Raw genomic sequence first — 26,865 nt, 5'->3', positions numbered from 1 at the left:
TTTCAGGCTTCTGGCTTAGCAAAGGCCTCTAAGAGGAAGAAGCAAATACTTTTCATCTTCACGGTAATGTGTTATGAAACCAGGTAATGCCTTTCACTCTGTGTTTATTAAGGCTGGTTAATCAGCTTCGCACTCCTGCTTAATATTCAGTATTCCAGTCATTAAGTGGTTGCCTGACACTAAAGTGGGGATTGGTAAATCAATTCATCCAACGATGGAGCTGTTGAAACGCAGAGGGTAAAATGTAGTTAAAAAAAAAAAACCTTAAATGCATAATTTAACATGTAATTCAAGGTAGGGAAAAATGCCTACATCAGACTCTGGTTTATAATAGTGAAATAATGTTTTATTTTAAAATTCTAGCCATGAGAAAACCGTGCATTCGAAAGGCTTACATAAAGCCTTATAAAATAAGAGACCTTTTATCTTCCCCAGATCCACGCGCTTGACAATACTTTATCTATGCAATTCCTAGGCACATAAAAAACCCCGGTGAATAAATAAAATATTCTTTTCTCTCTTTTATACAGAAGCTTTAAACATTGCCCATATAAATAGCCTGGCCTTGAACACACAGATTAAAAGACCAAACGGGCTGTCGCTTCAGATCATGTGTACCGGATAGAAAATGAGTGCTTTCTTTATGGGCTGGGCGAGTTTTCAACAGACTGACTTTCTATACGGCCATTCAGAGAGAAATATAGAAAAATTCAGTATTTTAAGTGATATACTTATCAACTGAACAATATAATAAAGCAATCCACGTACTCTGCCAATGTTCTTTGCTTTTCCGCACGAATCACATGCACACTATACAATAATAATGTGCAATATTATTTCAAAGGCCAGGAAGTTTTCTAAATATGTAACTTTAGTGAGGCATGGGAAAATTCCTAATAGTTTTCTAACACATAAAAAGGGTTTTCTTTCCATAATTGCTTACAATTAGAATTACTTAAGTGATTGCAAACTGTCTGGACTCTTAGAGGGAACTTTAAGTTCCACCACAATTAAAAAGCTTTCTTAGCAAGTTAAGTTTAAGGTGAAGGCCAACCTGAAGTTGGGTCATTAACTTTGTGAGCAGATCAATAGCGGTCTATGTGCCCTCAACAGGGTTGCTGTCAAAACAGAGCTGGCTAACACCACCCTGGTGACCAAGGTCTGCTGCTAGGAGCCACTAAACTGAAGCTGCCCTAGCAGGGCCTGCTGTGCTCCACGTGGGTGAAGAATTAGGCTGTGGAGTCTCATTTGCCTCCGCAGGGACAAGGGATGCGCTCTTCCTCATCTTCCGTGACATCTGTCTTCCCCTTGATTTCTCACTCACCAAGTAACCAAGTTACTGTGAACTTAGCCACCCAAGGCCACAGTTCTAAGAGAATATCAGGTAAAACATTGATATTCACATTGAAGAAGATGCTGATACTATTACAGCCGACACAACACAAGCTAAACCCAAGCTGATTGGCCCACATTTTGCCCTATCTTGGTGGGAGGACATGGATCAGACATAATTTCTACAGGTGATGTCTGTTACAGCTATGGTTGGAACATGTTCCCCAAAAGTCTATGAGTTGGATGCCTGTCTTCATGTTGCTGGTGTTTGTAGGTGAGACTCCTGGGGCTTAGGCAGAATTTGGAGTCTAGAAGATGGGGCTGCCATGAGGAGTGAGTGGCAGGGAGGAATAAGAGACTAAAGCTAGCACACATGCTCTGCCATGCCACGTGAGGCTCTCTGCCCGTTTCGGTGCAGCAGGGTCAGACACAGACTGAACGGGTGCTGATGTCAAGCTCATGTAGTCTCAGCTTCAGGAACGGTGTGCCACATACACACTCATTCTTTATAAAATCACCCAGCCTGCAGTTCTTGTCTATGAATATAAAGACCATAATGCTATCAGTTTAGTTTTACAAAGACCACCTTAGATGAGACCACGCATAGCCCCAGCTAACTACAGTCCCGTTATATTTTTTTTTTTTTTTTTTTTTTTGGTTTTTCGAGACAGGGTTTCTCTGTGGCTTTGGAGCCTGTCCTGGAACTAGCTCTGTAGACCAAGCTGGTCTCGAACTCACAGAGATCCGCCTGCCTCTGCCTCCCGAGTGCTGGGATTAAAGGCGTGCGCCACCACCGCCCGGCAGTCCCGTTATATTTTAACTGTCATGACACAGCCTTATGGACATCTTCCTGACAGCAATCTGATTTACCAAGCAAGGCCTCCTTGCATCCTTTTGGGTCAGAGTCAATACCGGTGCTGCTTTTACGCCAGCACACTTCAGAAGAATGAGGGCAATCGAATTGCAATGCTATCTAGCTAGGATGTGGGCACCATTCACAGCTGCCTCATCCCTCAACACTTTAGGACATGGTGTGGGACCATGTCCTAAATTTGAAAATATTATGGAAGTTTAGAAGAAAATTACCAGAGATGCATATGGACATGTATACACACACACACACACACACACACACACACACACACACACACACACACACACACACATTCAGAAAAGTGCAGTGCTTCAGAAACTCAGGGGAGCCAGCCCAGGAAAGGAACTAGTTTTTAAGGCTTGAGAGAGAGTGTGGTTTCTGCAGGGCATGTGGGGGCGTTCCTCTAATGCCTTAACCAGCTTGGGATGGAAATGTCAGCATAATTTCCCTCATCATAAAACCACGAGGGGTCAGAACACAGAGCGCTCGACAGCTTTGTTCAACTCTCCTTCTCAAACTCACCTCAAATTTATCATCCTGGCGTTTCCCAAAGACATTCACATGCCAGATCTAAAGTTCTTTACAGAACTTTGCCAAAGAAGACTCCTTTTTTTTGTTTTTGAGTTTTACAAATTCTTTAATAAAGACTATTGGGGTTAAAAAAAAAAAGATTATTTCTCCTTTCATGTCAGCTGCTATCTTGTCAAGGAATGTCAGAGACAATTTAAAATAAAAAATTACAACCTCAAAGTTCATAATTTAAGAAATATTTTTATTTCATTTTTGCATATTAAATGTGTTTCTGAACCAACAGTTTTGTTGATTTTTTTTCCACTAGAAAAGTAACGAATTCTTTCTTAATACCTAGATGACAGAGTCTCCAGTGATCCACAGTTGTTTCCTATTATGGCTTCCCTGGAAACCATTTCTGGAAAGGCACAATTCCCAGCACTTAACTTTGTTTACAACAGACAAACCTGCTTGTGTGGTATAAATAGGAATCTGTCTTTAAATTCTGCTGAAAAAATACAAGGCAGCCATGAAACAGAGCATTTCCTGCCCTAAAGGTGGCTTTAAAAGATTCTTAGCTACTTTAGGCATGGTAGTGAAGCATAAGTAATAATTATCAATTGCTGCACAGTAAGATACTAATTTTATAGAAAAAATTATATAAAGAGAAAACAAAAACATGCCAGCGACGCCCTGAGAACTGTTAGTGTTAGGCTCTTTACGCTGAGGTTCTGAAGCCCGGATTTGTGCTCTAGTTTGTGATGTATATCTATAACTTGCTCTTGTCGTGCAGATAAACGTTGCCTTGTCTCCCTAACGGCACTTTGAAAAGCAGCTTCACAGTCGTTTGACTTTTGATCTGGGTGGCAGCGAGGCTTGACCACCTGCGCTGTGCACGAGCCGTTACTGAGCTGGCTTTGTGCGGTCTCATAACACAGAAATCCTTTTAGAATTGATGTGTGAATACGCTAATCTACAACGTGAGTGTTCAAACAAAAAACCATGGTGGTGGTCGGGGAGGCAGGGGTGTTGGCAGCAGAGAAGGGGTGCACGGGAGACACTCTCACCCTGGATTTATGAAGCCGGGCTATTGTCCTCACCTCTAGCATTCAGTGAAACAGGTGTGAAAGGCCTCCCTCAACCCACAATGGAGCCGGCAGCGGCGGGATGGCAGGGGCCTGGAATTGTAAGATGCTGTTGTTCAGTGATGGTATACGTTAATAAATAGCCACTTACAAGGGGGGAGGGCGAAGACTCCATTACTTGTTTATAAGGAAGGCCTTGGGCGTCTTGCTTTGAGTTAACAGCTCAAGGCTGCGTTCAAAGAAGGCATTGATGGTGAAGGCAAAGAGTTCCCACCACTCAGCCACATTAAAGTATGGCATGCATGCGGGAAGAAAGGACAGCGGAAGAGAAAGGCAATCCAAGAATTTGGTCAAATTGTGGCTCACAACGGAGAAAAAGTGTAAGTTGCCTTTCTATTGAGATGAGATGATGGGCAGAAATCTCGGTGCACAGGTGCTCAGCAAACCTCTGGATGGACATGCTTACGTGTGGCCAAAGTGCCAGAAGTAAAAGCTTGTATGGTTTCAATTAAAGTGTACCCATGGGAACTGGGAGACAGCCTTGCAACTATTCTCCCTCATTCCTCCAAGGCTTGTCATACAGCACCATGGCCCTGTGCTGAATATGAGGGCTCCCCCAAACCCCAGAAGCTGTCAGTCAAGAGGAGCGGCACACTCCTCTTAAAAAGTCCCCCAAAAGGCTGACAGCATGTCCTCGCTCCCCAGTAGACTACTGGCTACCAGCGCCCACTTCTGTCCTCTTTCCGAGCAGGGATTTCTCGACCTCTGTGTGGGTCTGTGCTGGTGTCCGGTGGAAACTCACAGTCTCTGCGTGCTGTCTTCCTGGGGTGCTGGTTCTCTCAGTTTTACTTCCCCCTGCCTTGTTTCAGCTGGCTGTCCCATACTGTGGGGAGGGCGCAATGAAAAGGTCTGACAGAGAGCTGAGACACAGCGGTTGATGACATGCCTGAAGCTCACGGAATGAAGTGAGTTCATGCTAGTCTATGGGTGGGTCATGTTATTGGAGGATTCAGCAAGGCCACGTGACTAAGACCTGGGCCTGGTGAGGAGAGACGGATGCTCCACTGGAGCAGGATGAAGGTGAGAGCTGTGTTCTGTCAGCTGGCTCTCTTGGATTCCCACATTCCCAGCCGTGGTCTGTACTCAGAACAGGACATCAGATCGTGGCTACGACCTTTTCTGACTAGAACCAGTCAGAACCAAAAGGAGGAGGAGGAAGAAACAAACCCCAAATCTTATATACAGTTCTTTCCATTGACTGTCACAGAGAAAGCTAGAGAAGGTGGCAAGATTTAGTCCCCGCAGAGGGACAGGCCCCCTCCTAGGAGAGGTGAGAGTAGTCAGGATCAAGGTCCCGTACTAATGGCGGCATTTGAACCCTAGACTTCAGGACACCTGAAATCAAAGCTGTCCTTGGTCTGTTAAGTCAAACATGAGGTAGCATTTATCCCTTCCTTTGTGTCTGGCCAGTTTGGTCTCCATTTCTGTCACTTACACCCAGAACATTCTGTCCAGGATGGAAGGCAAAGGGGGAGCATTGCATGGAGGAGTGACCAGCCCAGCAAATACACCAGGGAGGAGTGACCAGCCCAGCAAATACTCACACCAGGGAGGAGTGACCAGCCCAGCAAATACTCACACCAGGGAGGACTGACCAGCCCAGCAAATACTCACACCAGGGAGGACTGACCAGCCCAGCAAATACTCACACCAGGGAGGACTGACCAGCCCAGCAAATACTCACACCAGGGAGGAGTGACCAGCCCAGCAAATACTCACACCAGGGAGGAGTGACCAGCCCAGCAAATACTCACACCAGGGAGGAGTGACCAGCCCAGCAAATACTCACACCAGGGAGGACTGACCAGCCCAGCAAATACTCACACCAGGGAGGAGTGACCAGCCCAGCAAATACTCACACCAGGGAGGACTGACCAGCCCAGCAAATACTCACACCAGGGAGGAGTGACCAGCCCAGCAAATACTCACACCAGGGAGGACTGACCAGCCCAGCAAATACTCACACCAGGGAGGAGTGACCAGCCCAGCAAATACTCACACCAGGGAGGAGTCTAACTAGTGCTAGGGGGAAGAAATCGTCAGCTGTCATGGGGACCTGGTGTTTGTCCAGCGACAGATCTTGGAGATGAAGCTAAGTGGGCCCGGGCTGAGGGCAGCAGTGGCTGCAGCAGGAAAATGCTCATTTTGCTTGGTAGTGGACAAAGCAGCCAATCACATATTAACATATAAAGGAGGAGGGTAGTGGACAAAGCAGCCAATCACATATTAACATATAAAGGAGGAGGGAAGAGTCTCAGAGAACAAATAGGGACTTCCCCTCAGAACAGTCGGCATGAGCGGGAATCAATATAATACCACCAATTTACAATTATCTAAAAATCCTTTGGGAAGCTAGAAAGTGAAAAGAAGGAAAATTTAAAATGCCAAGTTAAAATGTGCACACCTAAAAAAAGTCTTAATTAGCACTGATTTTAGCTAATGCTCTCACGTTTGCTTGCTTTCAAAGCACTGATGAGAATGGGAATAACAAACCTTACTGAAACCTTCCAAGCCCCCGGCACCGTTACATGCACTGTCTCGGGGAACTCGCATCAGCATTTGTGAGGGAGAAACTTGCCATCCCTATTTTGTGAGTGAGGAAACTGAGGCAAGGAGAAGAGCCTCGCAATGGTTAACAACAGGAAGCAGCCAACTGAGCACACAGCTACTCTTACCACATGCCTCTCTCCGGGCCCACGCAGAATGTCGTTCTTAATAATTAAACAAAACTGCATCTGTTTTCTCCAGTGAGGATAAGGCCCCGGGTGATATAGCACTAGACGCAAAAATAACATTTTCTTACCACGATGTTCGCCAACCACTGGCAGGAACAGGGAGAACAGGCATTCCTATGACACACTGTTGGTTTTTATTGGCTCCAATTAATGCTCAAAAATAACAACCCTAAAGGCTCCCCAGGAGCACAGTTGCAAGAGACTTCTTTGGCACATGGGACTGGAGCACATCCCCAAAGCAGGGCCTAGCAGGGCTCACTCTATGTTTTCAGCGCCATCACCAAACACTGGTAATGGTCGTCTGCCTGTGAGGACATTGGTGCTCCGTAGAGGGGCATGTTTAGAGGCAAAATGTGATTTCAAGGAAAGGAACTGTTGCTCCCCAGACTGAAGGAGCTGCAAAACCAGCACACGCGCCAATGTATTCTAGCCAGTGCAGGGGGGGTGGGTTGGGGGGGTGTCCTGTGCTTGCAGCTGTCTGCTCCCTTCTCTCACAGCGAAGCTGCAGGAGACACACTGAAAAGGGCCCCTGTGAAAGGACTCCCAGGTGCCACCAGGACACAGACCTCACCACTGAACTATGGTACAGTGTGGGACACCGAGCTCGTCACACAGAAACTGTTTTCTGCCGTGATCCTGGCAATGGCATGGGTAATAAGGAACCCTGGCATATACGCTTGTAACATGTCTCTCAACTTCATGCCAAGGGAGCTCCCAGACTATGCCTTGGCTACATTCTATGGGAATTTGGTATTTCTTGAAAAGAAGCTAGTAATGACAAATGATGAGTATTTTTCCCTTCTCGGGAGGTGAAAGGAACAGAATTATAATTTCCTTTCATTCTGAATAGAAGTCTTGAAAATCTCTAATTTCATTTTTATTGATTCTCATCACTATTTGATATAATAAGAATCCCAGTTAAAAAAAAGAGAGAGAAAATAGAATTCCCAGTGAAAACACATGTGTTCGCTAACACACAGACACACAGACATACACACATGGGAAGAGACACTTGAGCCCAGTGACACCCACCACACCTGAGGACAACCAATGACAATAATCACGCTTTGTGAGAGCAATGAGAAATCCATTCCGGGTCTCCAGTTACCACATGAATGGCTGTTTGTTTTGTAGCCATCTTCACTATTATCTGAATCCCACTTTATTTAAAGTCTGTCTAGAGAGTCAGGAAATGAACAATCTGTTCGAGGTAGCTCTCCATCTATGTCAAGAGAAAAGAAAAATGACTTTCCAGGAATCAGCTATGGCTTCATTCTGATGTCATGTTTTCCTATTATAAATCCGAACAGACCAATCTTCCCCTTTGTTTTCTTTCTTTGGCAAGATGGTGTAGCTACATGAAAGAGAATTTCTGCTTGACTGGATCAGTTGTTTCACTAACAGACATGTCAATATTTTCTGTATAACTTAATTTCTTGTGAAACATTTTTCAGTTTATGATTAAACAAACCACATTCTATTTCCCTATTTTCTCCCATCATAGTATTTTTATAAGCCATGTAAACCATAGTGTGTGCCCCCGCCCCCCCGCCCCGCGTCTGTGTTTCTGGAGTCCTTCTAGAGGAGCTGCAGGAACAGCCGGAGGAGGAGCAGGAGCAGCTTCCTCAAGAGTCAGGGGATTCCTGGGCTACATTTGTGAGCACACATCTCTCTACATGAAGCACTGTGAAAGCAAAGAAAGGTGTGCTTGTATTATTTCTGCATCCCTGGGCTATGCACACAGACATTAAATATTTACTGAAGACATGAATAAGCAGTGAAAAAGTGGAAAGAAAAAATAGGCACATAGAGGGAAGGAAGGACGCTAATAAAAAATTAAGAGGCATGGGTGCTGGGTGGTTTAGAGGCTGCTGGGTCCTGCAAACTTTGCTGCTTACTGATGCTGGCCAGTCTCATAGATGGCTAAGTAGAACCGGGTACAGACTCTGTACAGATGAATATGGATCCCTGTCTTTGCAATAGACTAGTCACTGTTAGGTGACATGATGTATATTATGGATTATATCTTGTTATTTATGTTTATTGTACAGATTTGAAAACAAAAATTAAAACAACTAGTAATCTTTAGAAGAATTCTCCAGTTTGTACTTATTCTTAGGCACACAGAGTTTCCCGTATGAAAACCAGAGGACTTATATGTTCCCAGGCAGATGTGCCATCCACACACACTCTTCTTTCCACACCTGTGAAGATGAGGTGTGAGCAAAGGTTCAACACTACACTCTTCCTTTAGCCATAAGCGCCTGTTGCTATGCAGTCTCAGTGGGAGCCACCTCAGTGGGGTGGAGAATGTGCCTTCTTCTGCAATCCACCTCCTCAGAGCTGGGAAACAAATGCCATGGGAACCAGGAATAGAACGGGGCAAAGCATCAGCCAGAGAACTGAGCAAAAGTTTGTAGCACACGAAAAAGCACTGGTCCCAATTTAAGAGACTTACTTTTCAGGAATTAAGTCTCAAATAACGAAGTCATGGCAAAAATGTTTGCATTTTCCCATACAGAAAATCATCTGCCCAACATGTTGGAGAGTAATGAGAAATAAAAACCCTAAACCACCACTCTGTATTTGGTTCCCAAAGTCTGAGTTATAGCCCTGACTGAAAAAGTACCTTACTAGCTGTCTTGTAGACACCCACATGCCAGCTGTGTCTAGCAAAAAAAAAACCTGTCCTACATGGAACACCAAAGGACCCTGTAACAAGGTGATGGGCACAGCAAGGTTATGCCCAGCTGGGGATTCTTATTGCCATCCATCCTCTTACACATCCTGAAAGGAGGCGAGATGGTGGAGGCTGAGCTGGCCTACAAAGGGAAGCCCAAGTAGACTGACCGCACTGGAGTCACTGTCCCCAGCAAGCATGTAGAGTCCCCTACGGAGTGTGACTTCCCTCCAGAAAGCCCAAAGGCTGCACAAGTTGTTTGCGCTTTCACCCTCTCTAAATGACTTGCAAATTTATTCAAACACAATATGAAAGGATGCTCTATTTGTTGAGATAACTGTCGGCAGTGTCCTGTACTAAGGGGTGAGGTACATCAAGCAGAAATGTGGGCAGAAGCACATTGGCTTAGAAAGCCATAAATCCTTATTTGAATCTGCCAACCTGAAAGCCATGAAGAGCTGGAATAAACTATTTTTCCTAAATGCTACATCTGATTAAGCCATACCATCAAGTGACAGCTGAACTTTAACATTAATATGATATTATTTAAATAACCACATGATTTTTTTTACACTAAAAATGATGAATGATTTCTGGACAGCTCGATCGACAGAATGCCGGAGGACTCTTTAATGAGATGTGACAAAATGGAGGCATATGCAGAATGCTCGTTACAGCTCATATGGCAGGCCCTCCCCGGGAAGAGGAAGCTCTCCTTCCTTTGTACTGCCTTTAGGCATGGAAGAATCTCTTCTCTGTGAACTTTCAGTTTCTCTTAGGCCATTTACCTACAGCTCTTATGCAGAGAACCCACAGACTTTGGGTCACAGTTAGGGTGGCACCTCCAGGGAAAAGAAGGGTGGAGGAAAACTTGGTTGGTGATGCCCTAGGAACTTGGGGGTACCACTGATGGAGTCACAGAGAAATTACATCAGCTCCTGACATGTCACAATTATACATTTACTTGATTCTTACAAAATCGACGTTCAGCACACGACACAGCTGTAGGAAAGTACTGTACAGGGTCCATGGCCAGAGGGCGCTAGCTTGTCAGTGCAGCTGTCTCAAGAGAAGAGTTCCTTTTCTAGGGTCACTCTCAACACTCACTCATCAGCCATCTCACTCCACACCAACATGACCGTGGTAGAGGACTGTTGGAGAAGGGGTCGCTTGTTTGTTCCCAGCCGCCCATACTCCCGAAATAATCACACAGAAACTGTATTAATTAAATCACTGCTTGGCCCATTAGCTCTAGATTCTTATTGGCTAGCTCTTATATTAATTTAACCCATTTCTATTAATCTGTATATCACCACGTGGCAGTGGCTTACTGGCAAAGATTTGGCATGTCTGACTCTGGCGGCTCCACGGCGTCTCTCTGACACTGCCTTCTTCTTCTTCCCAGCATTCTGTTTAGTTTTCCCTGCCTGGTTCTGTTCCCCTAAGCTCTGATATAGGCCCAAAGCAGTTCTTTTATTCATTAACCAATAAAAGCAACATATAGACAGAAGGACCTCCAACACCAGAGGACCTTTTCGCTTCGTAGAGTACTAGTGGAAAATAATTAAGTTCAGAATAGACTTAGAATATTACCCATCTTTATTTACCTTTTTATATTTTTCTAAAAATTTTCCATCAGTCAAAGTTTAGTCACACACAGTACTTAAAAGATTATTCTGATAACTGTGACAGTCCTATAAATCATCTTGAAGCATGTGCATGAAGTCACAATGCTTCCCTAAGCAGCCTTTTCTCAGCAATGAAACAGACGACAAGTAAAGCTGGTACCCAGAGTTCTCCGGATGATGGAAGGCCTGCATTTCCTCAGTCAGAATTGAGAGGAAAGTCAGTGTGCTCCTGCCATGGGCCTTCCTCAGGCTATGAAAAAAAAATGCTTCTTGTCTAACCCTAATTTTTTTCTATAGCTTGAGGTAAGCCCTCCAGCTCAAGCCTTGTCTCTAATCTGAGTTAGCCACGTGGGTAACCCACAAAAGGGTTAAAAACAGTGCCCTGTTATTTCAAAAGGGTGTTGATATAGCCTTGGAGGGAAGAGAAGAACCCAGGAGCTTGTAAAATGCTCCATCCCAGTGTGGCGGAAACAGTTAAAAAGAGAGAAACAGAAGGTCACTCCCTACCTGGCTCTTACCTTCGCAACATCCCTGTCAGGATTCTGGAGCTTTTCCCCAAGTTTGCATCTGTTTCCCGGAGCTAAAGGGGAAAGTGTGGTGGGAACAAAATAAAGCAGAATGAAGCATCAGCACTCAGAGGGGTCTAAAGCACATGCTGAATGATAGCTGAGTTTCCCAGGAGACAACAGTAAGAGGCATTTGTGATGCTCACACAGACTCAGTTCCTAGATTCAGAGGACGACCTGAGAAGATTTAAAGTGGATACCTGGACAGGATATAAAGCAAATGCCTCACACGTGGTTCAGGGTTTAACATTCATTAATACATGAATGTGCAAAGTCCTAAAACTACAAACGCAAAGGAAAGGAAGCTGAGGAAGAGAGAGGGTATTTTCTATTTTCACAATCTTTGTTCTGAAAGACTGATGCACCCAAAGCTACCTCAGTGGCCTGTTTCTTACCACAGAGGGCACTCTGAGATGAGCAGAGTCGGCTACCTCGTCCACCATCTCGAGCTCTTGCTTTCTCTTCCTATACGTGGCCCTTGTTCACCCTCGTCTTTCTTAGATCTCTTACAGCTACACCGTCACTGTCTGGCGTCCATCCCAATGAATTCAGGAACATGTAAATGATGGTATGATTCGTACTCACTCGCTCACGTGCCCGCTGTATCTTTTCTCTGTCATGACTAAGGTTTTCCAACATCTCTTGGCCGATTTGCTCTATGGAAAAGAAAATAAAATGTCAGGAATGGTAGCATAGGGTACATATAGTCACCCAACACATCCCCACAAGGACCAGAGTGATCATGGATACAGAACCAAGATGAAAGCAGTGTCCCTTACATACCAGATACATTTCAATTAAAGTATTTGAAATACGTAACAGTTTTTGGTAAATTTATCTATCTTGAGGATGACTGGGTACAATTTAAAATCCAAAAAGCAGGCTGTGGACAATATGGCATCAATGAGTTAACAGTGAAGTGACTTTTTCAAGGCCACTCAAACAAGTTCCCAGCAAGATGGAGAGCCCAGGTTTTTACGTCATCACTGTACAGTGTTTGAGTTTACAAACTGAGAGTAAAATGGACGAGTCCTGCCCCTCTCTTACGGCATCATTTACCTATGTGAGCCAACATCCATTTATAAAAGTTGTGCTTTTAATGCATGCAGTTCTCAGAGTCCGCAGCCACTGCAGCTAGTGGTAGCGAGACTATTCCTTTGCCTCCACTGTCCTGGAGGCAGGAGGGCGTTCATGTGTTATGAGCTGCTGCGGATTCTCCAGTCAAATCAAATTCCTGGACCACTCCACACCACCTAGGAAGCCACACTCTGACTGTGGTGAGGACTTCCCTGCCACAATGATCGCATTCGCCCATCCCCTGGCAGTCTCTCTTCTGACCCGGCACTAGGTATGATCGCATTCGCCCATCCCCTGGCAGTCTCTCTTCTGACCAGGCACTAGGTATGGTCTGACCTTGACACAATGATCGCATTCGCCCATCCCCTGGCAGTCTCTCTTCTGACCCGGCACTAGGTATGATCGCATTCGCCCATCCCCTGGCAGTCTCTCTTCTGACCAGGCACTAGGTATGATCGCATTCGCCCATCCCCTGGCAGTCTCTCTTCTGACCAGGCACTAGGTATGATCTGACCCTGACACTGTGATTGCATTCGCCCATCCCCTGGCAGTCTCTCTTCTGACCAGGCACTAGGTATGGTCTGACCTTGACACAATGATCGCATTCGCCCATCCCCTGGCAGTCTCTCTTCTGACCCGGCACTAGGTATGATCGCATTCGCCCATCCCCTGGCAGTCTCTCTTCTGACCAGGCACTAGGTATGATCGCATTCGCCCATCCCCTGGCAGTCTCTCTTCTGACCAGGCACTAGGTATGATCGCATTCGCCCATCCCCTGGCAGTCTCTCTTCTGACCCGGCACTAGGTATGATCTGACCTTGACACTATGATCGCATTCGCCCATCCCCTGGCAGTCTCTCTTCTGACCCGGCACTAGGTATGATCGCATTCGCCCATCCCCTGGCAGTCTCTCTTCTGACCAGGCACTAGGTATGATCGCATTCGCCCATCCCCTGGCAGTCTCTCTTCTGACCAGGCACTAGGTATGGTCTGACCTTGCAAGACACAGCTGCTTTGAGTGTTTTTTTATTTTCAGTCCCATTCACTGTCACCAGACTTATAACAAAAGTCTGCAATATGGAGGACCACAAAGCCATTTTTTTCCAGGAAAACACAATTTAATACTACTTCCTATTAAAATAGACCGTATTATAATACTTGAGTTCAAACAAATGGAAAGAGATTATTAATGCTGTGTCTAACACCCCAATTAGTACTTATGGGAAGAATCAAGAACCAAAAGAATGTGGTAGAGAGAAAAAACCCAACAAGTGTTAAACTGTTCTTCCAAGCCCGTGGAGCACAGCCCCAGAGAAGGCAGCCCTGGAAAGCAAACCCAGAAGCCTCAAGTCTGTCAGGTTCACCAGGGAAACTCCACTCTGAATCTATCTAGAATCCTCTACTCGAGGAATCAAGAGTTGGGCTGTTCTTGAAGTCACAGCCACACCCACAAACTCCTTATTTCCGGGACAGGATCCAGCAGCACAAGTATAAGCCCATCTGGCAAGAGAGGAGAAACTTGCAAAAATGTGGCCCTGGTCATTTTTGATGGGAAGAAAATCCTTCATTTCTTAGCTACTTATATTTTAATATATCAAAAAAGAAAATCCCAGGCAGACATATTAGAGATGGTCGGTCTTGTGGACAAAAAATAGACAAAGAAAGTGAGGAGACTGCTTTTGATACAATCATTTGTCAGAGAGTATTAGATATTAGGGAGTATTTAAGTTAAAAGTTACAACATGGTTAGTTTGGTCTTTCTTGAATTATTTAAGTTAAAGAGACTCATGGAAAACACCAGTAAAGCATTCAGGAAGGCTGCAGAGCTGGCTCAGGGGTTCTATAGTTGCTGCCTGCTCTTCCAGATGTCAGTTCCCAGCACCCACAGAGCAGCTTACAGCATCTCTGCCACCTCAGTCCTAGATATCTGAGGGTACCAGTCATGCGCAGCGTGCAGACACACATACAGGCAAAATACTCATACACTAAATCAAACTAATAAATAGTACTTGTAAAAAAGGGGCTGGAGAGATGGCTCAGTGGTTAAGAGCACTGGCTACTCTTTCAGAGGCCCTGAGTTCAATTTCCAGCAACCACATGGTGGCTCACAACCATCTATAATGAGGTCTGATGCCTTTTTCTAGTATGTAGGCATACATACAGATAGAGTACTCCTACATATAAAATAAATAATTTTAAAAAAAGGAAAAAAATTCAAGCTCATAGACTTGAAACAACGGCAAATGTGACACGCCACGTCTACATTTTTTTAGTTCCCCAAATTTTCCTGTGGTCATTGGCAGGAACAGCTACCATACACCTATGGTACAGTTAGAGATGCACACTTTATAAATAGTGTCTTTGCTGACCATTAAGCATCTTCCTGGGCTTAGGAAACAACGGGAAGCAGAAAATAATACTGATTTTTGCATGTTGCAGCTCTACATGTCAGTGTGACATGATGAATGAATTCCTGGAAGGAAGACTTCCTTCCTGTCCTTCCATTTTCTCCACAGAGGTCCTGGGAATCATCCTGGGGACACAGCACTCAAACACATAAAATGAATTGCTTTTACAATTACACAGAATCAATCATAGTGTCCGTCCTCAGCCCTTTTATTTATAGGGCACACACTTGCGAAGGGTCTCTAGGTAACACTGCATCTCCTCTTCAGCCTTTTGCATGGTGTATACAATAGGCATCCAATGCTTTCCTGTCTCTGAGTGAGCGGAACTGAGAAGGAGACAGGGAACCACAAATCTCGCAGGACACTTCCTGCAGGACCCGCCTGGCATCTCCAGTATAGATAAGATCTAGGCTGAGGAGTGCATATCTTGGACAACATCATGCCTTTTCATTCATGAAAGAATATTAGACAAATTGCATACACTCATCATGAGGCAAACATGAGTGAATCTTTAAAAGAAATTGGATCGGTACTTTAGCAACGAATGGCTTAAAATGTTCCCTATGAAAAGTCGCATGTGACCGAAGCTTACATTGTTACAATTATAGCTGGAAGAAAAAGGTGCCTCAAATCTAATTCAGCACAAAATGTTCCATTTGATAAATATGTATTTTTAAATTTTCACCACCATGCTAAGAGCAGTACACTCTCCAGAGGGTACTCATTATTCCTCAGCACAACTGTACTTAACTCTCTTTTTACAACCCTTGTTAAGGATGTGGTTTCCAGAAAATTATTTTTAAAAGTGAAGGACACCAGTTAAGTCTTCTTTAAATTGCCAAGAGGAGACAGGGTTATTTCCCAACATTTGAAAACCCCATTATCAGTCCAGAAACAGGGGGAAGATATCCACAACAACCCAGTAGTTAGTATACATCTGGGGCATGCGTGAAGTGCCGAAGCACACATCTGTGGTGTGTGTGAGGTGCAGAAGCACACATTTGGGGCACGTGTGAGGTGCAGAAGCACACATCTGGGGCACGTGTGAGGTGCCGAAGCACACATCTGTGGTGTGTGTGAGGTGCAGAAGCACACATCTGGGGCACGTGTGAGGTGCAGAAGCACACATCTGGGGCACGTGTGAGGTGCAGAAGCACACATCTGGGGCACGTGTGAGGTGCAGAAGCACACATCTGGGGCACGTGTGAGGTGCAGAAGCACACATCTGGGGCACGTGTGAGGTGCAGAAGCACACATCTGGGGCACGTGTGAGGTGCAGAAGCACACATCTGGGGCCCGTGTGAGGTGCAGAAGCACACATCTGGGGCCTGTGTGAGGTGCAGAAGCACACATTTGGGGCACGTGTGAGGTGCAGAAGCACACATCTGGGGCACGTGTGAGGTGCAGAAGCACACATCTGGGGCACGTGTGAGGTGCAGAAGCACACATCTGGGGCACATGTGAGGTGCAGAAGCACACATCTGGGGCCCGTGTGAGGTGCAGAAGCACACAGTGGAGCCACCTAAAGGCTATTCTGAACCACGTGCTTCGTGGACTGTAGGGCAGCAGCTGCACAGAGGATGAGCACGTGCTCTTTACCAACAACCTGAATTTTAGACATGGTGACTGGGACTTCTGGCCACTGAACCTAACGTAAGGGAGAAAGCAGAGGGGAGATGGGTGAACACAGACTTCCCAGATCAGTCACTGTCATTTGGACTGTGTTCTTGGGCAATGGGTCTGGTTTTGCACCCCAGACTTAAGTGTTGAACTCAGCACTGAAGAATCTTTGGAGTTCCTGACACAGGGAAGGTAGCATGCCACAAAAGACAGTTTTCACCATCTCTCTTCACTTGAAACTCAAGGCGTGAGGGGTTTCTGCTTCCACTATGGTGTAGAAAGTGCACCAAGGAGCACCTCCCCAGAAACAAGGAAACAGACAAAATAATCGGTGAAGTCCTGGAGGACGGGCAAGTGTAGGAGGTGCAGAGAAGCCCGGTGAATTCTAGAGAGGTTCACGTACTGCCTGCGGAGGGACTGTGAGTAGGTCTCCTGTGCAGAGTGAGCACTTAGTCTGGGTGCGAGGGAAAGCAGGCAGGTCACATGACCACGTTGCTTCTAGGGTGCAGTGCAGTCTGGCTGAGCACTACACTTCAGTCCTGCATGAGCTGATCATCTCCCCTCCATATCCATATGCACTCAGGAAGAGGCAACGGTGCAAGGCCTGATTGGAGGAGCATTCCCACATATTCTCACACATCCTTACAGCGCTTGTGTTCAACACACTATTGGAGGAAGTCTGTCTCAGTGTGGCACGCACATCTGAAGCTGCAGATTGACCCATGCTAAGATTGAAGACTAGGATTTTTGGTTTGTTAGCTTTTAATTTTGAGGCAGAGACAGGGTATGCAGTTTAGGGTGGCCTCAGACTAAGACATACCCGTCCTCCTAAGTCAGTTCCCGAGGGCTGTGGTTATAGATTTGCACTGCTATGTATGGAGAGAGTTTCCACTCTTTCAGTAGCATCAGCATAGGCTGGGAGCACAGCGGCCACAGATAGAGCCAGTCTGCTTATCAGATGCAGCTCAGTAGCACTCGAGGCTGACTCCCGGCAGACGCTGACTGCACTATAGTCCTAGCACAGCAAGATGTTGTCAGAAGCCAACAAACCCAGCAGTTTATTCCTCAGGACCCACACTGCTTCATGTACAAGTCACAAATGGCAGGGAAAAAAAAGAAACACCAATCAAGAGAAAACATCACAGATATAAGCAGATCAAGTGACCTGAGATGGAGGGATTATCAACAGACATATGGGGGTAACCAGAGAAAAGACAGGTTTTCAAGACATAACAGAAAACTCTAAGGAGCAAAATACAATTTCAGAATGCAAAGAAATAGTTTCTGAGATGAATCAAGTATTGATCAAACAAAAGAGCCTTGAGTAGGAAGGAAGAATCTTGAAGATAGGTTAACAGAAATGATCCAAATCGGGCGACAGGAGTTAAAAAACACACAGCATGATGTCAATATCTGTTAGATGGCTAGAAGGGGCCTCTAACTACGTCATTAGAGATCTCTCCCAAAGAAGAGATCAGAGAAAAAGGAAGGAATAAGAAATACTTGAAGAACAGTCCAAACTTCCCAACTGGGATAGTAAAGGTCAAAGAAATTGAACTAATCAGACAAAGGTGTATTCTATAAAAATCAAAACTAGTCCTGGTCAAGTTTCTCAAAACTAAAGGGAAATAAAAGTAGCTAGAGGAAACACACACACACACACACACACACACACACACACACACACACCCTGGAGATCACCCAGAAGAATGGAGGCTAAATTTTTGTCATAAAAATTGAAGACAACAGACCATTCCAAAGTGTTGAAAGGAAAAAAAAGTCACCTTAGTAGTCTTCATCTAGCAGAAATGTCCTTTAAAAGTAAATGTGAGGTGCGTGTGTGTGTGTGATTTGTGTACATGTATGTGTATACATCGGTGTACATGTGTGTACGTGGCAAGAGCTTTACTTCAATGTCTTCCTCACTTGTTCTCCATCTTATTTTTGACAGAAGGTATCTCACTGATCCTCGTATAGTGATATTTTATTATGTTTTAATAAATAAAGCTTGTCTGAAGATCAGAAGGTAAAACTAAGCCACTAGAGGCCAGGCAGTGGTGGCTCACACCTTTAATCCCAAGATTTGGGAGACAAGAGACAGATGGATTTCTGTGAGTTCAAGACCACTCTGAGCTACACAAGATCAATGCAGAAACAGATCCAGGTGGTGGTGGCTCACACCTTTAATCCCAGTACTAGGGAGTCACATGTGTTTAATCCCAGCACTAAAGGAGAATATAAAACAGGAGGAGACAGAAGTCTGGCTCTCAGTCTTCAGTCAACCAGTCTTGGTAGAGATAAGACTTTTCTAGGGGCTTGGCTGTTTGCTTTTTTGATCTTCAGCTTGAACCCCAATATCTGTCTCTGCGTTTTTATTATTTGTGCTATGCTGTGGGGCTTGCCAGACTAGCTGGCCAACAACTCCCCAGATCCTGTCTTCAGGTCCCCAGCAGCACAATGCCCATCTTACCTGGGTGCTGGGGTCTGAATTCAGTCCTTATGTGTATACAATAAATGCTTCACTATCTGAGACATCTCCCTAGCTCTTAAACAGATTTTTACCAACCTCTCTTCCTTTTTGGAGACAGAGTCTCACTATGTAGCCCTGGCTAGCCTGGAATTCATTGTGTAGACCAGTCTGGCCCTGAACTCATAGCGATCTGCCTGCTTCTGCCTTCTCAAATAAACCAAGTTTCTGACAACTAAAAGAGTAAGAAAATTATCCCCCAGAAGTAAGTCACGGAAATTGTCAGAGAAAGTTCTTTTGGCTGAGCAAAAGTGGCCCCAGACGGAAAGTAGGATGTGCAAAAAGAAAGATGAGCTCCAGAAATGGTACACTCATACATAAGATAAAATGTTCTTCCCATTCTATTCCTCAAAAACAATGAACTGTTGAAAATAAAAATGATAGCATAAAAGCATGTGCAGAGGCAATACATATAAACCCCAAATACACAAGATAGAGAAGCAACAAGAAGCATAGAGGTCCTGAACCTGAAGATCAAAAAACGTGAAAGGAAGCTCTATTTGTGCAGATCTTTCTGTCCGCCACCTTCCAGTCACCATCCCCCAGACAGAACAGTATGGCCACATCCAGAGCACATACACCTGCGCTGTACCAAGGGTTATAAGCAACACAGAGATGACCTGAAGTAGAGGAGAGGCATATGCAGGTCACATGTGAGCACCGAACCAAAATGAACGTCCATAGGTTGGGTATCCTTGAGAGTTCCTGGAACAATAGCCTGTGGATCCCACAAGCCAAGGGATGCTGTACTGCCTGCTAGCTATTCAGTTCTGTGTGAAGTCTAACTCAGGGATGGAAGCTGTGGTCCTTGTGCTTCCTAGTCTAAGACAGAACTGAACAGGCAGACAGGACAATAGCAATTGACGGGCTGGAGAGATGGCTCAGAGGTTAAGAGCATTGCCTGCTCTTCCAAAGGTCCTGAGTTCAATTCCCAGCAACCACATGGTGGCTCACAGCCATCTGTAATGGGGTCTGGTGCCTTCTTCTGGCCATACACACAGACAGAATATTGTATAGATAATAAATAAATAAATATTTAAAAAAAATAGCAATTGACTAAGTTAAATAAAGAATGCAGTGTCTCGGTGGCATTAGCCATGTTTCAAGGGTTCAATAGCTACCGGCGCACAGTGACTACTGTGCTACCGTGTGGTAGCATCATGGATTCTCTTCTCCATACTGACCTCTCACTGCCCGTAGGCTTTAACATCCATTCCAAAGGAAGGAAGAATTTCACTTCAGGTTAACTTTAGGGAATACTGTTCTCTGAGTTTTAGTTTCCTTTGAAGTAAACTGAGAGTCAGACTGGTCGATCTGGCTCTAAAGTATGAGGACACAATGGCTCTGAACACAAGGCCTGTTTCTTGGCAGAGTACAGAGCCACAGCACAAGAGTCAAGTCACTGATAGAGGGTGTAGGATGAGGGATGCAGGATGCAAGTCACTGATAGAGGGCGTAGGATGAGGGATGCAGGATGCAAGTCTAGACAAACAGCCAACCAACTGGTGTGTGTGCTCTAGGCTTGTGTGTGCCTGTCTGTGCCTGTGGTATGTGTGTGTGTGTATTTTAAGGGGATTTTGTTTGAACATCCCCTCCACAGCAGCTGAGTGTGTGTTCTATTTTGCTTTAGGATGATCACATCTATCATTGAGCAATTAAAAAAATCATTAGTGTTACTTTTATCAAAGTCATAGTAGCAGAACCTCCCCTTAGTTACTGGTTTCCTGCAGATAATTAACAGATACTATTCCCAGGGCCCAGAGACATCAGTCAGTGGAGCTGTGCTCCCAATAACTATGCACTGGAATGAGCAGGTACTATGTAAATTGAGGTTGTTAAACAAAAGCAACAATGTTAATTACAGCTCCATTCAGAACTAAGAGTGAATGGGCTCTATTCTGTGAGCCCCGACCAGGACAGCAGGAAGGACGCTCCTTCTTCTCGCAATTCAATAAAGAACATAAAAGGCAGGAGATGAGGGCAGAAAACCTGAATGGGAAGCTGTCAAAACATTCCAAAGGCTCACATGTGGAATTCACCCAACGTGTGTTTGCTTAGCGTGTCCAGTGTCATCCAGCTTCCCAGGGTGAATGAGTTACTCATTCTCAAAACAAAAAGAAAAGAAAAAAAAAACTAACAGAACAAAAAACCCTAAAGTGCTGCAAAAGAACTGACAATTGACTGCAGAGTAATTAGAAAGCCTTTTGAGGAGTCACGATGGGCTGAGCCAATCACTTCCTGGACTCCAGTGAACCCTGAATACATTTCTGCCACTGCCAATACCCTATTCTAACCATCTGCTTGTCCAGGTTAGCAAGCATTTTCTTTTTAAATCAAACACCGAAAATAAATTTGTCTGTCTGTCTGTCTGTGTGTATGTATGAGTTTATGTGTGTAGATGGGCATGCATGTCTGAGAAAAGGATGTAGAGGTCAGAGGTCAGCCTCCAGAATTAGTTCCCGCCTTTCCCTTCTTTTGAGACAGGGTCTCTTCTTTTTGCCAGTGTGTATGGTAGGCTAGTTGGCCCGAGCTTGGGGATTTTCCTCTTGCCTCCCATCTCTGTAGGAATGCTGGGATTACAGATGTACAACAGCCATTCCTGGCTTTATGTGGATCCTGGAGATGAGTGATTTCCCCACTGAGCTGTCTCCCCTAGTCCTGAGATTTATTTTTAAATGGTAGACTTCACAGCAAAAAACAGGCTTTCAGCTACTTTGGAAATGTGAACTAGCAGGCAACATTGAATCTCCATGTTAACTGGCAGACACAAGCTAGGACTAAGTAGTGGTGCTGGACAGAGGAGCTTGATGCGGTGTCCAGCCTACCACTTCCTCCCTAGCCTACTTGACTCTTTTATGCTCCCTGTTCTGTTTGGCTAGGAGGAATTGGAGATTGTGTATCCTGGCTTCAGTGTTATTTCCCATCATATCAGCAAGCTCCTCTAGAGACAATGCCATGTCTTACTCTTCTCGGTGGGTGTGGCAGGCCACGGAAGGCAAGCCACAGAAGGCAGGTCACCACAGGTGTTGAGGAAATATTTGTTTGCCATATATTGTTCAGAAAATATTGTATGTTGAGTATATCCAAGTTGTTTTCTACACACTTATAACAGAATTACAGATATTTTAGAAAAATGTACATTTTAAAGTAACTGCAAAGACGAGCACAGGAGATGCAGATAAGTGTGTGTGTGAGTGTGGTGGGGTGGAGATTGCCCTGACAGGCGGCAACAATGACACAGCTCTGAGGGATGGGTCAGTGAGTTTTGCAGTTAAAAATAAGGGAAAACATTCAAAGTCTTCTATTCAGAACACATTACGGCATGTGTAGCGAGGCAGTCTGACAGAGACAACAAAAGCATTATCGGTGTCCAAAACAAGGCTTTTGCAATGACTTTGACAACAGAGGGATGGTACCAGCCACATCTACCCCATCATTCCCAAGAAAGATTACAGCATGCTATTGATAAATACTAACTTTTGGGCTCCTGGAAAATACAATGAACAGAACATCCTGGAAGGAATGATTCCTACTTTAACTTTTTGAGGTGAACGTATTTTTGTTCTTTTAAAAAACAAGGAATGGAATTCAGGTTCTGGCTGTGACAACAATGCAGCTACAAACATAGCTGAGCACATGTCCTTGTGGTACGATTGAGCATCCTCTGGGTATATAACCCAAAAGTGATACTGCTGGGTCTTGAGGAAGGTTGTTTCCTAATTTTCTGAGAAATTGCCACACTGACATCCAAAGGGCTGTACCAGCTTGCATTCCCACCAGCAATGCAGGAGTGTTCCCTGTAGCCCACAACCTCTCCAGCATAAGTTGTCATCAGTGTTTTTGATCTTGGCCATTCTTACAGGTTTAAGATGGAATCTCAGAGTTGTCTTGATTTGTATCTCTCTGATGACTGAGGATGTTGAACATTTCCATAATTATGTGTCTTTCAGCCATTTTAGATTCCTCTGTTGAGAGTTCTCTGTTTAGGTCTGTACTCCATTTTTTTTATTGGACTATTTGTTCTTTTGATGACCAATTTCTTGAGTTCTTTGTATATTTTGGAGATCAGCCCTCTGTCTGATGTGGGGTTGGTGAAGATATTTACCCATTCTGTAGACTGTCGTTTTGTCTTGTTGACTGTGTTCTTTGCTTTACAGAAGCTTTTCAGTTTCAGGAGGTCCCATTTATTAATTGTTTTTCTCAGTGTCTGTGCTACTGGGGTTATGTTTAGGAACTGGTCTTGTACAGGCAAAAATCACTACAGTTTAGATTCATCAGTCTATTCATCACAGCAGGAGAAGAAGCAGAGGAGGAGGGGAGATGATTCAGTAAGAAAAGCACTCGTTCTGCAAACATGAGGCTGTGTTGTAGTCTCCCAAGAGTGGTGTAAAAAGCTGAGTGTGTAAGCATACCGCTATCACCCTAGCACAGGGAATTGGAGGAAAAGGAGAAGCCCAGGGGTTTGCTGACAGCCAGTATAGTTAAAATGACACGTTCCAGTTTCCTTGAGAAATCCTGTCTCAAAAGCTAAGACAAACTAAAAGGGACTGAGGAAGATGGTTTACACGAACCAACCACGTATGTCCACATGTATTGGCGAGTGTCTGTCTGAGTATTTGTTGGGCCATCCATGTGTGTCTATGTGTATTTGTAAGTATCCACCTGAGTATCTGCTGCCAGGCCTTCCAGCTACAGGTCTAGATGAGAATTGTGGATTAAGTGACTGCAAAACTGCTTGCATAACAGCTATATCATTTTATGTTGCAACAAGCAACACACAGGAGCTGCAGTTTCTCTTGGGCCTCAGCACAGGTTTGCTTACATTCCCAGCCTGAGAAGGTCTGCTAATTCACTGTGGTCACCCTGAGTGCTCCTGACTGATGGCAGCCAAGCATCTCCTCCTGTGATTATTGGCCATTTGCAGGTCTGTGGAGAAATGCACAGTAAGGTATTTGTCTACTTAAGAAGCTGTGTTGTCGTTTTAGGTCTGAATGGTAAGAATTACTTGTATATATTCTAGAGATTAGAGCCTTATCAAATATGTGAGTTGTGAACACTTTCCTTCTGCTGCCTTTTCAGTTTTGTGTTTTTGATATGCAAAAAACTTTAAGTTAGACCAAGTCGGATTTGTCTAGATTTCCTTTTGCTGTCTATATTTTGGGTGTCATATCTAAGAACTCACTGCCACCACCAGGCTTCAAAGATTTCTCATTCTGTGTTCTCCTGAGAGTTTTATAGTTTATTCTTATGCTTATGTTCCGATTCATGTTGATGTTGCATGTTTTGACCTAAGTTGACATTATGTTGTGGGAAGTACTTCTGTATATGTGTTGCTTTTATTGGCTAATGAATATAGCTGTTTCGGCCAGTGGCTTAGCAGAATAAAGCAAGGTGGGAATTCCAAGCAGACAGAGGAGGAAAGAAGGTGGAGTCAGGGAGATGCCATGTAGGCGCCGCAGGAGAAGAAAGACACCCAAGCGCTGGTACTGGTAAACCATAAGCCTCGTGGTAAAATATAAAATAATAGAAATGGGTTAACTTAAGATGTAAGAGCTAGCTAGAAATATGCTGAGTTACTGGCCAAACAAGATTGTAATTGCAATTGATATAGTTTCCATGTGATGATTTTGGGTCTGGGTGGCTGGGAAATGAATGAACAATTTCCACCTACAACATTACATGTTTTGACCCATGTTGACTTTACATAATTTGACCCATGTTGATGTTACATGGTTTGAGCTAAGCGGCCACAGGTATATTTTTTATCATAAAAACATTTACAACTCAACTGGGAGTTACCTTTGTATAACATATACTATATATAAACACAAACTTACAAACATGTATCCATATTTATCACGCAAAATAATGAGTTATTAATATTTTCAAAATATAGTCTTTACTATTTACTCCAACTGGACAAATGTTTACATCCATTTAGAAATTAAAATATCACAGAAAGTAAGCAGATATTCAGATGGAAGGAAGAGGAAGAAGCATGTGTGTACTAAACAAATGGGAAAGGGTTATCATGCCTGAAGAAATACAAGACAATGGATATTACAGATAATCCACCTTATGTATTATTGTTGCTGAATTCCAGCATTAAGAAACACAAAGCATTGCCAGGCAGTAAAGGCACACGTCTTTAATCCTGGCACTCAGGAGGCAGAGGCAAGCAGATCTCTGTAAGTTCAAGGCCAGCCTGGTGTACAAGAGCTAGTTTCAGGACAGGCATCAAAGCTACACAGAGAAACCCTGTCTCAAAAAAAAAAAAAAAACAAAACAAAAAACCAAAACAAACAAAATACAAAAAAAGGAAGGAAAGAATTAAAGAAGAAAGGAAGGAAGAAAGAAAAGCACTGACCTACAGGATGACAAACACTGAAGAAATCCCAGCCAGGACATCATGTCAGACAGGAGAAGAGAAAACTAAGTGAGAAGACTGACATTGAAGGTGGCTTAGAAATTAGACAAATTATTAATACTTGAAAATTATAGGAATGAGTTACTTTCTTTAGAATTCTGACAAGAAACTAACAAACACATACCATACAAGCTATCTCTCCTTAATACTAAATGTCTGCCAGACATCAGCAATCAATCTCAGTGCCTGGAACAAACTCCTTAAATGCCACAGACAACTGACTTCCCCTGAGCACAGATGTCCAGGAACAGGAGCTATTTACTTTCCTAGATCTACGGCACCTGGTATCTCCTCAGCTGACAACAGGAACTTGGTAATTGCTAAGTTTGTCAGCTCTTCACTCCTTAGCTTCCAAGGAAGATCCCGCTCTTGGATTTCCTGTATCTAAGGCTTCAAAGGTCTGAGAAGGCCAAGTTTGAGGATCACAGTAAGGGCCTGGTGCTGCGCAGGACACTTGCCTATGAGACCTGCAGAACTATGAGACATTACTGTAGGTTGACTAAGTCAGGAATCCACAGCAGCGGGAGAACTTTTCATAAACCACATTAAATTCTGCACTGTGGCCTACTGGCCTCCATTTCTCATCAGTCTTTAGCTCAGCATGCATGACTCTAATTCAGACATCTCTCCGAGGTTTTGGTACTGCAATACTCAAGAAATCAAGAAATGGGCTGGGAGGCAGCCTGGTCAGAAACGTGCCTGCCGTCCAAGCACAAGGAGCCGAGTACAGCACGCATGTAAGAGCGCTGTGAAGCACACGTCTGGTAAGCCAGTGCTGGTGCAGCTGCAGAGGTGGAGACGAGCAGGTCCCTAGAGCTCACTTCCCAGCTGTTCTCTCAGTCAGGGATTTCAAGGAAGGCACCCAAATCTGACTGCTGAGCTTCAGCGTCCATAACATATGGCAAATGTTCTCACACATATGCACAGAGATAGACACTCAACCCACACACAGACACCCACACATGAAAAATAAATAAAAAAGAAACTAGGAAGCAAGAAATGATTCCATATTGTTTTATTCAAGTTAATTTTAAGAACGAGATTCACGATTCTTAGGTTATCTCATTCAAGGCTACAACCATCTCCCCATCTTCCTAATTAAAAACAGCTTTAGATGGTGTAGGGAATTATTCAGTTTTTATTATTGAACAATGCAAGCCACATAATCCAACACACATTCTTCTTTGGCCCGAGTTCTCAGAAATCTGGATGAGTTTAGTCCTTAGCTGTCCAATGTTCCTCTCTAGGAGTCCTTCCTGCAGCCAGCCCACCCTCACTCCTGCTACATAACTCACATGGTGCTGCACACACCCAAATCCACACTACCTAACTCCCT

At 44.3% G+C, this 26,865-nt stretch overlaps 1 protein-coding gene across 4 annotated transcripts in view; it reads right to left on the bottom strand.

The window, feature by feature from the left end:
• The window catches only part of Vti1a (vesicle transport through interaction with t-SNAREs 1A), a 345,424-nt gene that overhangs the window by 113,213 nt on the left and 205,346 nt on the right, over window positions 1-26,865 (bottom strand). For 2 of the 4 annotated variants that reach the window (XM_075974426.1, XM_075974427.1), the window contains 2 exons: window positions 12,056-12,126; window positions 11,412-11,484 (listed from right to left, as the gene is read on the bottom strand). In XM_075974426.1, the coding sequence (XP_075830541.1) occupies window positions 11,419-11,484; window positions 12,056-12,126 (137 nt within the window). In that variant the 3' untranslated portion in view covers window positions 11,412-11,418. The remainder of the gene's footprint in view (window positions 1-11,411; window positions 11,485-12,055; window positions 12,127-26,865) is intronic. The other 2 variants (XM_075974424.1, XM_075974425.1) reach the window with 1 other exon arrangement.

This window comes from Microtus pennsylvanicus, chromosome 5 (assembly GCF_037038515.1).
Source record: "Microtus pennsylvanicus isolate mMicPen1 chromosome 5, mMicPen1.hap1, whole genome shotgun sequence".
Lineage (NCBI taxonomy): Eukaryota > Metazoa > Chordata > Mammalia > Rodentia > Cricetidae > Microtus > Microtus pennsylvanicus.
The sequence above is the reverse complement of the archived record's forward strand: the minus strand, read 5'-3'. Positions and strand labels throughout refer to the sequence as shown.